Source organism: Lynx canadensis, chromosome E1 (assembly GCF_007474595.2).
Source record: "Lynx canadensis isolate LIC74 chromosome E1, mLynCan4.pri.v2, whole genome shotgun sequence".
Taxonomy (NCBI): domain Eukaryota; kingdom Metazoa; phylum Chordata; class Mammalia; order Carnivora; family Felidae; genus Lynx; species Lynx canadensis.
In genome coordinates, this window is record NC_044316.2 from 28,019,288 (window position 1) to 28,033,792 (window position 14,505).

The window sequence follows — 14,505 nt, forward strand, 5'->3', positions numbered from 1 at the left end:
CATCTCCCCAGCTAGAATTCCCTGCAGGAGGGAGCAAAGACAGCCTGTGGTACACCCAAGGAAGACTAAAACTGCCTTGCTAGGTAATGAGCAGTGTCCTGGCTGGTCTTCTTTTTTTTTTTTTTTTTCTTGGTTTTGTTTCTAATCTGAGCATACTTGAAAAGTCTTACTGTAAAAGAGTCCAACCATACAAAAGTGCAGTGAGTATGGTATTCATACCACAATACAACTATACAAGAAATAGGTTTTCTTGAGAGCTTCCCCTCACAGAGCAGCCAAAACAGAAATATCTAAGACACCCCTCTGATATTTGTCGACACTGGTCACTACAAATACGCTCATTGTTCAAGCCCAAGTGTTCCCTTGAAATCCATGTAGGCACATCATCTTCACCAGGGTCCAGGCTTCTGGGGTCTACTCCTTCTGGGGCACAGTCTGGAGATTCCCACATCTTGGCATATCCCCAGATTCCTCCCCCCATTCCCCTAGGATTCCAGGGACTCTAATGGCCCCTGCCCTATCCCCCATACACACTCCTTTCTGTCTTCGGGACACTCACATTTTCCTCAAGGAATTCAATCTTTCACAAAAGCCAGGAAGATAGGTCTTTAGCATCACTTGTTTTGGGTAAATGCCCCTGAGGCAGGGAAATAGGAGAGGCTCTCTTCTTGGAGTGGCAGGAGAGAAAAGATACAAAATATAAATAGCTCTCATTCTTTTCTGTTCTTCCACAACAGCAAAAAAGCAAAACTCAAATTAATATCTCAATATATCATTCTATGATTGAAATGTTCAAAGCAAACCACCAAAGTCTCTCTTCACTATCTCCTCGCTAAATCCTCTCTCAAAGCCATTGTTACCAGAATTTTGGTGTGCATTGTGTTGCCTTTAGAGTTAACTGTCAGCTATCTGGTTGTAGACCGTCGATATTTAATAAAAAAAATATTGATCCGGATACCTACTGTGTGGCAGGCACTGAAGGGGCGGTGGAGGTGAGTTATATATAGCCTGGGAAGAGAGGGAAGTAAGCAAACAACTGAAATACCACTGCATAAGTCGTGATGGGGGAATACAGGGTGCTAAGAGAGCCCAGAGCAGGGGCCTCTGACCTATCCTGACAGAGCAGCAAATGCCAGAAGTGTTTGGAGACATGAAACACGTTATTTCTGGACCATGGGTTTCAAGGGGGGAGAAGAAGTATGGGAAGGGAATGGGAAGCCATGGGGCAAGGTGTATAGGCATGAGCCCAGAGCAGGCAGAGCCTTTTAAGCTGTCTTTATAAATACAGACTTTATTCCAAGAGCTATAAGAAGCTTTTTAAGAGCTTAATGTGGAAGAGTGACGCACTCAAGTTAGCATTGTAGATCACTCTGGCTTCAATGTGTAGAACTGAGAGGGGTGAACTGCCCCCAGTTATTTGGAATAACTGTGTTCCCAGTAAATTGGAACGGCAATGATGGTGGCCTATATTAGAGTAGCCAGAGTGGAAACGGAGGAAAGAGGACAAATAAGAGACATGTTTAGGAGATAGAATTGTTAGAAGCTGGTGATTGGTGGCTGTTGCTGGTGGGGGTAGGGGTGAAGGAAACGGAGGAGGCTAGGTGGAAAACATCTGTTTTGGGGAGTAGGTAGATAGCGATTCCCTAAAATAGGGAACACTGGAGGAGTAGTTTTGAGGGATAAAATGATTAGTTCAATTTTGAACATGCTGAGTTTGAGATGTCTCATTTAAAGCTCTTCATGTGCCTGAGTGGCTCAGTCGGTTGAGCGTTTGACTTCAACTCAGGTCATGATCTCGCGGTTCGTGAGTTCGAGCCCCGTGTCAGGCTCTGTGCTGACAGCTCAGAGCCTGGAGCCTGCTTTGGATTCTGTGTTTCTCTGTCTCTCTGTCCCCTCCCTGCTCACGCTCTGACTCTCTCTCTCTCTCTCTCTCTCTCTCTCTCAAAAATAAACATTAAAGGAAAAAACAGTATAAAGTTCTTCGTGCAGAAATGTCCAAGCCCTACCTGTCGGGCATAAAGGTCTGGAACTCATGAGAGGTCTGGGCTGCACATGTGTAATCAATGACCTCTGTATGGAAACCAAAGCTATTCACTGGTTGGAGTCATGTAGGGGGTGCATGGAGGGTAAAAAGAGACGAGGGCCTAGGACAGAATCCAATATTTCAGGGATTTGTTTAGGAATGTAAAATTAAGATAGTAAGTTTTCTTGGTCATGAGTTGGGGGAGGCATCGTGTTTTCAAAGTAAAATGGGAAATATTCTTAGTTTATTATTATTATTATTATTATTATTATTATTTATTTTTACTTTATCCTGCTTCTTCCATTTCTTCTGATCTCAGCTGTGTAATTCTGGACCTGTTACCCTTTTTTTTTTAAAGTTTTTATTTAAATTCTAGTTAGTTAACATATAATGTAATATTAGTTTCAGGTGTACAATATAGTGATTCAACACTTCCATACACACCTGATAAGTGCATTTCTTAATCCCCATCACCTATTTAACCCATCCCCCCAACCACCTCCCCTCTGGTTACCGGTTTATTCTCTATGGTTAAACTATAGAATTTATTTCTCAGTTTGCCTCTCTCTCTTTTTTCCTCCCTTTGCTCATTTGTTTTGTTTCTTAAATTCCACATGGGTGAAATCATATGGTATTTGTCTTTCTCTGACTGAATTATTTCACTTAGCATAATACTCTCTAGCTCTATCCATTTCATTGTGAATGGCAAGATTTCATTCTTTTTTATGGCTGAATAATATTCCATTGTATGTATATATACATATATATATATATATATATATATATACACACATATATGTATACACACACACACACACACACACACACACCACAGCTTCTTTATCCATTCATCAATTAATGGACACTTGGGCTGTTTCCATAATTTGGCTATTGTAGATAATGCTGCTATAAGCATCAGGGTGCATGGATCCCTTTGAATTAGTATTTTTGTATTCTTTGGGTAAATACCTAGTAGTGCAATTGCTAGATTGTTGGATAGTTCTATTCTTAACTTTTTGAGGAACTCCCATACTGTTTTCCAGAGAGGCTGCACCAGTTTGCATTCCCAGTAACAGTGTAAGAGTGTTCCCCTTTCTCTGCATCCTCGCCAACACCTTTTGTTTCTTGTGTTGTTGATTTCAGCCATTCTGACAGGTATGAGGTGATTTCTCATTGTAGTTTTGATTTGAATTTTCCTGATGGTAAGTGATGATGAGCATTTTTTCATGTATCTCTTGTCCATCTGTATGTCTTATTTGGAAAAATGTCCATTTGTATCTTCTGTCCATTTTTAAAAATTAGATTGTTCACTTTTTTGGGGTGTGTTGAGTTATATAAATTCTTTATATATTTTAGATACTAACCCTTTACTGGATATGTTGTTTGCAAATATCTACTCCCATTCTGCTAGATTGCCATTTAGTTTCATTGATTGTTTCCTTCACTGTGCAGAAGCTTTTTATTTTGATGTAGTCCCAATAGTTTATTTTTGCTTTTGTTTCTCTTGCCTCAGAGATCTGTCTAGAAAGAAGTTGCTGCCTGTGCTCTCTTCTAGGATTTTTATAATTTCAGGTCTTACATTTAGATCTGTAATCCATTTTGAATTTATTTTTATATATGGTGTAAGAAAGTGGGGTCCAATTTCATTCTTCTGCATGTCGCTGTCCAGTTTTTCCAACACCATTTGTTGGAGAAACATTCTTTTTCCCGCTGGATATTCTTTCCTGCTTTGTCAAAGATGAACTGACCATATAATTGTGGGTTTATTTCTGGGGTTTCTATTCTGTTCCATTGATTTATGTGTATTTGTGTGTGTGTGTGTGTGTGTGTGTGTGTGTGAGAGAGAGAGAGAGAGAGAGAGAGAGAGAGAGAGAGAGTCTGTGCCAGTACCATACTGTCTTGATGACTACAGCTTTGTAATGTAGCTCGAGGTCTGGAATTGTGATGCTTCCAGCTTTGTTTTTCTTTTTCAAGGTTGCTTTGTGTATTCGGGGTCTTCCATACAAATTTTAGGATTGTTTGTCCTAGTTCTGTGAAGAATGCTGTTGATACTTTGATAGAGATTGCATTAAATGTATAGATTGCTTTGGATAGTATAGACATTTTAATAATACTTACTCTTCCAATCTATGACCATGGAATGTCTTTCCATTTCTTTGTGTTGTCTTCAATGTCCTTCATCAGGATTTTGTCGTTTTCAGAGTACAGATCTTTGTCTTCTTTGGTTAGGTTTATTCTTCGGTATCTTATTATTTTTGGCACAATTGTAAATGAGATTGATTTCTTAATTTTTCTTTCTGCTGCTTCATTACTGGTGTATAGAAATACAATAGATTTCCATACATTGATTTTGTATCCTACGACTTTACTGAATTTGTGTACCAGTTCTAGCACTTTTTTGGTGGAGTCTTTTGGGTTTTTTATATGTAGTATCATATCATATGCAAATAGTGAAAGTTTTACTTCTATCTTGTCAGTTACTTAACCGCTTAATGCCTCAGTTTCTTCATCTTTAAAATGGAGACAATAGTAGTTTCTACCTTAACATAGCGTTGTTACGAGAATGGAAAGAGTTAATACACAAAAGTGCTTAGACCCATCACTGGCCCACTGTATTTACTCAATAAATGTAAACTAGCATTATCATCATCCCCATTAGCTTGGACAATGGAGGGTTGACTCTGGGTTCATTTTGAGTTACAGGACTCCAGAGGCTGGAGTCAGATAGAGCTGGGTTCTAATCTTGTGTGACCTTAACTTCCCTGTGCCTTAAGCCTCTTTCTCTTCTTTAAATGGGAATGATCACACCTACCTCATAGTGAGATAACATCTAGAGGGCCTGGCAGGCAAGAGGTGTTTACTAATGGTTAATTTCCTCCCCCTCCCTCTTCTATAGTCCCTTCAGGATCAGGGAAGTCTGGTGACTCTGACACCAAGTTTTTTCTTCTGCATCACCTCAGAGGCATCCTACAATATAGCACTGCTTGTATATGCTGGTTCCCCCTGCGAGGGCCTGGGGGCAGAGTGGTGGTTAAATATTTGCAAATCTTTCTGTAAAGACAACTCTTGGGGCTCCTGAGTGGCTCAGTCAGTTGAGCATCCGACTCTTGATTTCAGCTCAGGTCAGAATCCCAGGGCTATGGATGGAGCCCCATATTGGGGTCCATGCTGAGCATGGAGGCTGCTTAAGGTTCTCTCTCCCTCTCCATCTGCCCCTCTCACCAGCTCACGTGTGCTCTCCCTCTCTCTCAATTTAAAAAAAAAAGAATAAGGAAAAGAAAAGTTAAAAAAAAGAAGACAACTCTTCTCTGAAGTGACTTCCCCCCTCACTTGACACTCCAATCAGTGAGAGGCACGTTGGAATTATCTGGAGAAAGCTGGACCGTGGGTAGTGGTAGGGGAGCAAGCAAAGCAATAGAGTCCCATGGCTACGATTTGTAGTTACTGAAGATCTCACATCTTTTGTTCTATTGGAACAGCTGACTTCTGACTCCTTACCACTCTAGACAGTCTTCTCTCATCACCAGGGAGACCTTTCTCAAACGCAAATCTGCAGTATTTCCTCCTTGGTTTGGTGCTTGCCAACCTTTCTGGCCTCATCTCCTGCCTTCCCCTCCACACCAGACCTAAATGCCTGCAGCCCCTCCTTGCCCCCTGCCTGTGCCTCCATGCCTGGGCACAGGCTGCTTCCTCTGCCAGGAATGTACCTTCCCCCTTCCTGCAGATCCAGTGGGTGAACACATATCTACTCAGTACCCAAGGACTCACTAAAGTCACTCTGCTCTCCTACATGGGATACTTAGTCCCCTCTCCTTGAGCCCTCCCACAGCATCACAACATCACAATACAATGTGTTTGTACAGTTGTCTTCTGAGCTTCGTTAAGGCAAAGAGCCTATCTTATTTATTGTTGACTCCCCAACTCATTGTACAGTGCATGGCAACAAGGAGGCCCTCCTTGTTGAAGAAATGAATGGATGCATGGTTGGGCAAATGGTTGAATTTGCATGGTTGGGCATGTTTGAATGTTGAAGAAATGAAGAATGAAGAAATGAATGGATGCATGGTTGGGCAAATGGGCAGATGGACAGACTAATGGAACTTGTTGAGACAGGAGCTACAGCTTCAGTGAAGTGAGAACAACCCCTAATCTGGGCCCTGACCCTTTTCTGAGGGGTGTTGGGGTGCACATAGCATTTCTTCCACACTAAACTTTGACGACTACCAGAGTAATTCTCCTTAAATTCTGGGAGCAAGAATGGAACTCCCTCTCATTTCAACTCCCCCTGCCCAAAGATTTGTATTCACAAGGATAGAATTCAAAGCAGGGTGGTGCTTGTTTTTGAGAACCTACTTATGTTCAAGGGACTGCAGTGACATGGTGAGAAGAAATAGCATGGAAATGCTTTCAAAAAGTGACTGTGCTTTTATTTATTTGTATATTTTTAAATTTTTTTTTCAACGTTTATTTATTTTTGGGACAGAGAGAGACAGAGCATGAACAGGGGAGGGGCAGAGAGAGAGGGAGACACAGAATCAGAAACAGGCTCCAGGCTCTGAGCCATCAGCCCAGAGCCTGACGCGGGGCTCGAACTCACGGACCACGAGATCGTGACCTGGCTGAAGTCAGACGCTTAACCGACTGTGCCACCCAGGCGCCCCTATTTGTATATTTTTAAAGATTTTATTTTTAAGTAATCCCACACCCAATGTGGGCCTCGAACTCACAACCCCGAGATCAAGAGTCACACACTCTCCACCAAATGAGGCACCCCCAAAAAGTGACTGTGCTTTTTAAATCCATCATCAGCACCAACATCTTCATGAATTCAAAATGCTCTCTGGTTCATCTGATGGTTCTTTCTGGAAGTCCTTTAGACTTCAGCGGCAGTGGAGAAGAAGTATGGGCACCTCCCTCATAGAAAATCCCCTTGTTTGCAGGATACACTGGGTTTCCACCACATAGGAACCTCCGGCCCATAGGATTATCTAGGGCCAGATAAGTACTTTTTTTCTCATAGCACTATGGGAAGATTAGTTTCAAGTGGGTATTCGAATCATTTTGAGTGACAAGCGAGTATATAGAAGGACATTCTTGTCCTCTGATGGGGGATTCTCTGGTCTGTTACCACACTTTGGGCCCAGTTCCCCCTGAGCCATTGCTCTGCACCAGCTAGGCTAAGGGCACAGGGTCTTGGACTGACCCTGCCACACCCTCAGAACATGTGCTGGCTCACCTCCACTGCTCCCGGGGAAAGGATGAGCTCCTAGGAAGTGTGATGTTCAAGGCTCTTAGCCAAGGCTTATCCCCAGATAGTGGGGATATCTCCCTGCTTCATCTCAGGATGGGCCCAGGGCAGGGGCAAAGGGAGATGTTGAGAAGATCAGGGAAACACAGAGTGAGTAGACCCAAGCCACAGGAAAGATGGGGATGTCAGCGGGCATCCCAAGGAGGCAGGAGGCACCCGGCAGCACCCAGCACTGCCCTGGGAGAGCATGGAGGGAAGGCAAGATTCTGAAGGCACTGATATGGGCTCTTAGCCTGGGGTTTTAGAGCAGGTGAAAGAAGTAGGAGGTGAGAGAGTCTGTGGCAGTTTGAGGGTTGTTGGGGCAGATTTGCAGCAGGCTCTTCATTGAGGTTCCCCCTTTTGGGCACCCCTCGTGCCTACCTACACCCCACCTCCATGTATCCTTGGCCCTGGTGGCCCTGAAATGACAACTGATGCTTACTAGCTTCCTCTGAGGCAATTTAGTAAGAAGGCCCATTAAGGAGGACACTTGGGATGAGCGCTGGGAGTTATATGTAGGGGATGAATCACTGGATTCTACTCCTGAAATCATTATTGCACTATATGCTAACTAACTTGGATGCAAATTAAAATGAAAGAATTAAAGAAAGAAAGAAAGAAAGAAAGAAAGAAGAAAGATAAGGGAGAAAAAGAAAAAGGAAAGAAAGAAAGAAAGAAAGAGAAAAGAAAAAGAAAGAAGAAAGAAAGAAAAGAAAAAGGAAAGAAGGAAAGAAGAAAGAAAGAATAAGAAAGAAAGAAAAGAAAGAAAGAAAGAAAAGAGAAAGAAAAAGAAAAAAATAAGAAGGCTGATTGTTTCATAGCACTAGGAGACCTGCCTGGTCCCTGCCTGGAACAGTGGGGAAGTGCTTGGCTCCCACAGCTTACTCCTGCTCCCTAGAGCCTCCCTAACCTCTCTCTCTCCCTCTCTCTGCAGTCCCACCCCCTGTACCTGTGCAATGCCAGCGATGACGACAATCTGGAGCCTGGATTCATCAGCATTGTCAAGCTGGAGAGTCCCCAACGGGCCCCGCGCCCCTGCCTGTCACTGGCCAGCAAGGTAGGTTCACACTTGACCTCCACACACTCTGAACTTCACCCAGCTCCAGGCTGTGAGAGGGCCCTTTGTTCTCTGTCCCCTTCTCACCTAAGAGAGATGTGTCCAATTTGCTCTGGTTTTCCTCATTCATGACTGGTTTGAGAGGGGTGGAAATTCAGGCCTCCATCCTTTCCCCACCAACTATCATCCACCAGCAGAACCTCTGACTGTCATCTAAGGCAGGTGCCCCACCCCATATCCTCCCCCATCACCTGGAAATTCTTAAACCCCTTCCCCTAACCAGCATCAGGGCAAAGAGACGGTCAGTTGAAGGGCTTTTCCATCTTTCAGAAACATTGACTGAGCATATGCAAGAATAGCAGAAACAGAAGCCATGTTTCCTTAAAAAGTTCACATTCTTGGGGCGCCTGGGCAGCTCAGTAGGTTAAACACCAGATTCTTGATTTTGGCTCAGATCATGATCTCAGGGCTCATGAGATTGAGCCCCATGTTGGGCTCTGCACCGAGAGTGAGGAGCCTGCTTGGGATTGTCTCTCTCCCACTATTTCTGCCCCTCCCTTGCTCACGAGCGCACACATGCTCTCTCTCCTTCTCTCTCTCAAATCAAATAAATAAACATTAAAAAAAAGTTCACATTCTTCCTCTAAGATTGCAAACCGGTGGCTCCACATTTCCAGAGGGCATCATTGGCTGGAGCTGGTGGCAGTTGCCAGGTTTCCACCATCATGGACTGTCTGGTTTGCCATGCTCCTCACTGGCCTGCTACCTCTAAGGTCCTGTGAACATTTGTATTTGTTCTGCTCTAATGTTAGTTACTGTTGTCTGTGTGCTGACCATGTGCCACATGGGACAGATTCTTTATACATTATCCCCTTTATTTTGCATGACAATCAGGAAAGCTAGACATTTTATTCTCTATTTGACATGTGAAGCAAGTGAGGGTCAGAAAACTTAAGTAACTGGGGCACATGGCTGGCTCAGTTAGAGGAGCATGTGACTTTTTTTTTAATGTTTTTTAAAATTTATTTTTAAGAGAGAGAGAGAAAGAGTGCAAGCCAGGGAGGGGCAGAGAGAGAGGGAGACACAGAATCTGAGGTAGGCTCCAGGCTCTGAGCTGTCAGCACAGAGCCTGATGCAGGGCTCAAACTCACGAACTCTGAGATCATGACCTGAGCTGAAGTTGGACTTAACCAACTTAACCGACTGAGCCACCCAGGTGTCCCAGAGGAGCATGTGACTCTTGATCTCAGGGTTGTGATTTCGAGTCCCACATTGGGTGTAGACATTACTAAAAAGTAAATAAATAAACTAAAAAAGAAAAAGAAAAAAAAAACTTAACTTGCCAGGGTGACCCAGCTGGGAAGGGGTGGAGCTGTGATTTGAACTGAGCCTTGTCTAGTTCTCAAACCTGGGCTTTTAATCTCTCTGCTCTGTTGCCTCCCATTTTGGCTAGAAACACTGAAAGCAAGAGAAAAGATTCTCCTGGTGGCATAAGCCAGAGCATAGTTAGATTCTGTGTGGCACAGTCAGGTGGATTTGGTGGAAGGGGTCCAGCTCCCCGGTGTGGGGAAAGAGGATGGTGACAGTCCCAACCAGTGTGCCCGCTGATTGTACTCAGGCCCAGACTCTCCCTGGTTTCCAGATCCTACTGAGGGCTATTTCCTGAGCCATGAGTCTCAAGGAAACAGCCTGGGCTCTTACCTGGTCCCCTGGAGAGGGAAAGATGTGGGCGGGGTTCTGATTGTGGCACCCACAGGTGGGTGGAGATATTCTCCCAGCCCAGGCCACGCTGATGCAGAAGAGGGCTACGGAGGAGGTGGGCGGTCGGGGCCAGCACACGTGGAGGATCTGGAGAGTGTTGTCTCTGTGTAAGACTGGGCAGGTCCTTGATGGCAGCAGAATTTTGTTAGGTTGAAGGTACCCTGCTTTGGGCTATTTCACTTCCCTTGCTTTACAGAATATGGGCAAATGTCATTCATTTGCTCATTTGGTAGATGAGTGCCTAGTGTTACGTGGTATGAATGTGAGTGTGGAGTGTGTGTGAGTGGGTGTGAGTGTGTATGTGTGTGTGTGAGTGAGTGTGAGTGTGTGAGATACAGAGGTGGGAGAGGAGAGAAAGATGGGAGAGGAAGGGCTCAGAGATGCTCTGCTGTTCTTCTAAAACAGTGTATGCATTTCACACACATGTGAACACTGGGCAACGTGGCAGGACATTGTCCACGTAGGAGGTTTTCTTCTCGCCCCCTGGAGGATCACAGTGCTGTGGGAGGAATAAGTCCTGTGCACAGACACTAGGAAACAAGGAACGTGTGGTCGGTGCTCTTTTTAACCTTATTGGGCCACCACCATAAAATGGGACTTTTATTTTCTACCCCAGTGGTCGTTGTGAGGATGAAAATGATGTCTGTCAGCTACCAAATAGTGCCTGAGCCAAAATGCACAAAGGAACAAAAAGCCATTAGGGGTTTAGAAGAGGCACTTTGGCTGCTGCCCTAGGACCTGTTTTTCTTCCACAGCCTTTGTGGTCACTGCTCATGCTTCCTCCTCCTTCACTAGCTGCTCAGCTTCTCCATACCTGGCTTCTCCCCCACCTCGGTGGGACAGGATGGCTCTAGCCCCACATTCTCCAACTGGTCAGGTCAAGGCTTCCCTTGGGTTTCATCCTTTGACCTGACCAAGCAGCTCCTACCTGAGATCTGCTGGCTCAAAGGAGGTCTGTGAGGGTAGTAATGGAGGTCTTTGAGCTACTTCCAATGTTTCATAAGTCCCACAAGCTTAACTAAAATATTTGTATGCTGCTTTTGGTTACAAGTTATCTCATAGGAAAATGAATTGTACATAATGAATTCAGTTAGTTTGGTAAAATGTTAAAAAAACATATGGTTCCCACAAGCCAGAGGGGAAAGGTGGGTTTTAGTGATAAAAGTTTGAGAAATGCTAACCTCAATCAGCTCTGGAATAGCCATCAGTAGTAGTGGTGTCATCACCATCAACAGAGCTGGGGCTCTTGAGACCCAGACAGCCCTGGGTCTGAAGCCTGCGATCTCCACTGCTCCTCAGTGTGACTAGACATTTTAGCTCGCCTCTCTGGGCCCCTGTTTCCTCATCTGTAAAAGGGGAATAATAATGGGACTTATATCATAAAGTAGTTATGAGGATTTAATGAGACAGTACAGATGGAAACTCTTATGGAAGCTCCATAAGACAGTACAGATGGAAGCTCCCATGCTAAGCACATAGTAATCACTGAATAAATGATTGCAATTACCACTGTTGTCATCACTGGCATCATCATCCTATGCTTTTAACAAGATTGGGGTTTTTCTTTCATTCTTGCCTCTCTTGATCTTCTCTGAAACCCTCACCATAATTTTTCTGGACTCATCCATTCTTGTCACCACCACCGACTCCCTCCCCCTATCCAGTCATCCAACTTGGTTTCTGTTTCTCTATTAGCAACTCCACAGCCATCCTTGTGATTACCCAGGCCCTTATCACCTCATGCCTGGACTAGATCAGTGGTCTGATTAGCTGTGTGGCCCTAGGCAAGTTGTTCAGTCTCTCTGAGCCTCAGTTTCCTCAACTCAAAACTGGATAATTGTCTTATAGAGTTTTTGTGAAGAGTGAATGAAATCACATACCCAAAGCATATAGTAATAGCTGATATAACAATAACTAATACTTAGGGGACACTTACTATGTGCTGGGTACTAGCATAAAGCTTTGCATGGATTAACTTATACAGCCCACAAAACAACCCTGTGAAGTAGGGCCTATTATAATCCCCAGTTTACAGAAAGGAAAACGGAGGCACACGGCAGTTAAGTACCATACCCAAAGTCTAACAGCTAATAGTTGGTGGCAAATTCAGGACTCAAACCTGAGCAGTCTGGGCAGAGTGGGTCTCAGTAAAGGTTAGTATCCCTTCTACTTCCTCCTACCCTTGCTTTCAAGCCCAGATGAATTCCACCTCTTCTAGTGAATCTTTCCTGACTGGCTCAGCCCAGCTAGCCTATTAAGGAGGGATGCCTCTTTTCTGGCACACTGCCAGGGTCTCTGTCCATGCCAGGTTTCAGGGAGGTGCTTTGTGGGGAGGGGGAAACCAAGGCTCTTTCTTAACCCCACCCCCATCCTCAAACTCAGCTGAGTCTTATCTGTTTTGTGTATTGAAGATTTGCGTCAGATTGTGTGTGTGTGTGTGTGTGTGTGTGTGTGTGTGTGTGGTGGGGGATGGGCTTTCTGCAGTGAAAAAAGGTTTGAAAACTACTGGTCTATTTCATTCATTTGTACTCTGGAATGTTATCAGCATTATATTATGGATATGTCTTTGGATATATTATGGATATGTACAACTAGATAATGAGCTGTTCTAGAGGGCTTGGCCTTCCCTGGCTTGGTGCCCTGGCCACAGTAGGTACTTAGCCAATCTTTGATGAGGAGATTACAGAGACTGTCACTGTGTCTGGAGAGGAAAACCTACAGCCCAGAGAGGTACAGAGGGTAGTGTACGAGTCCTAGAGTGTACTAGTCCTGGTTGCTAGAGGCTGTGGGCAGCTTTGCTTGCTGCCCCTAGAGAGATGGCTGACTCTTTGCAGCCCCAAAAGAGATCTCTGGGTAATTTTTCTAAAGCCGAGTCTTCCCATGCAGAGGGCCTTCCTATTGTCTCTGCCTTCCAGATTCCGGTATCCCAAGAAGTGCTTTCTTTTCTCCCTCTCTCCCTCTTTCTCCCTTTTCTTCTCCACCTCTGGCAGGTGGACCAGAGGGAAGCATGGATAGCCCCAGTGTGGGCTGCCATCTGGCCCCAAATCGTGCTTTTTGGTTCCTAGAACTCTGAACACAGGTACCCACTGCCTGAAAGTCCTGTTTGTTTCCCCTGTTGGCCAGTACTCTCTCTTTGATCCCTTTTTACAACTTTGTAATTATGGGCTGTAATGGGCTGGGGTGTTTGAACATCAGGGTAATTACTTTCCACTGTTCCTACCCCAGTCCTTCAAAGAGAGAGGGGTTGGTAAGTAAGAAAATCTCTGGAGAAGGAAGTCTGTGCCCTTCTCTCATGCTCTTTCAGGCCAGGCTGGGTCTAGGGTCTCAATCTGGGTGTGAGACACATGAGGCCCTGTCAGCATGTAGGATCCAGGAGTCTCAATTCATTGACTACTGAGGTGACCTCCCCATGCCTTGGCCAAGTTCTAGACTATGACATTAGTAGGGGGAGCCCCTCTCCTTTTCCTCTGGTGTGGCTCCCATACCCTGGCTTGGAGGGTTCAGAAGTTTCTCTTTGCCTGGGGTCACCTAGTTGGGCTGGACTTCTTGGGAGTAAATGAGCAGGAGGACAATGAAGGCTGTGACCTCTCAATTTCTTCAGCAATACCATTCTGGAGTCCTGTGAATTTCCAGTCAATTAGGCTGGCGAGCCTGGGCCTGGGCTGGGCCTGGGTGCTGGTAGAGGGCCCAGCCCAGCTCCTCAGCAGCTCAAGGAGGGAGGGAGAGAGGGAGGAAGGGGGAAAGTTACTCTTCTGACCAAAACAGGGCCCCACTCGAGTGTCTCCACCACCTTCTTCCTGGGCTCCCCTGCTTGTGGGCTGCCAGTTCTGAGGGGGCCCTCTGGCCCCTGCGGCCTCCTGGGGAGTAGGGAGCAGGGAGCTGGAGCAAGCTGCTCCCCTGGCCTGCCTGGCAGGAGACCTGCCCGGACAGGCTCTCTCCGGGAAGGAAAGCAGAGATCAAAGCCCTCAGAGTGTGAGTAAGCCCCAGCCCTGGCTCCCCTTCCTGCCACCACTACTGGCAGAGGGATTAACTCCTTCAGTGCCTGCAGGAAGGCCGCAAAGACTCAGCAGGGCCCTGGGGGCACGAGGTCCCAGCCTGATACCAAGGCAAGATGAGCCCGTGCTGTGGGGAGAAAGGCTGGAGAGTGGCTGTGCTGGGCAGGGAGGCTGTCACAAAGGCAAGGCAGTATCTGTCTGTGGCTCCTTTGCCCTTGCACCTCCACCCCACCCCTGGCTCTTATCTCAGTTCTCTTACCCCACACCCAGCTTCTAGATTCCTGCTTTTTTTCTCTCTCTTTCTTTTTGGCCTGCTCTGCTCTGCCTGGTTGCTAGACCCTGCTCTTGGAGCCTTGGCAAGCGTGCATGTGCGTACCTGCAC

General features: G+C 45.5%; 1 protein-coding gene across 3 annotated transcripts in view; it reads left to right on the forward strand.

Annotated features, from left to right (window-relative positions):
- Positions 1–14,505, forward strand: part of RNF43 (ring finger protein 43) — a 64,278-nt gene that overhangs the window by 39,986 nt on the left and 9,787 nt on the right. For all 3 annotated transcript variants that reach the window (XM_030295026.1, XM_030295027.1, XM_030295028.1), the window contains one exon: positions 8,245–8,367. In XM_030295026.1, the coding sequence (XP_030150886.1) occupies positions 8,245–8,367 (123 nt within the window). The remainder of the gene's footprint in view (positions 1–8,244; positions 8,368–14,505) is intronic.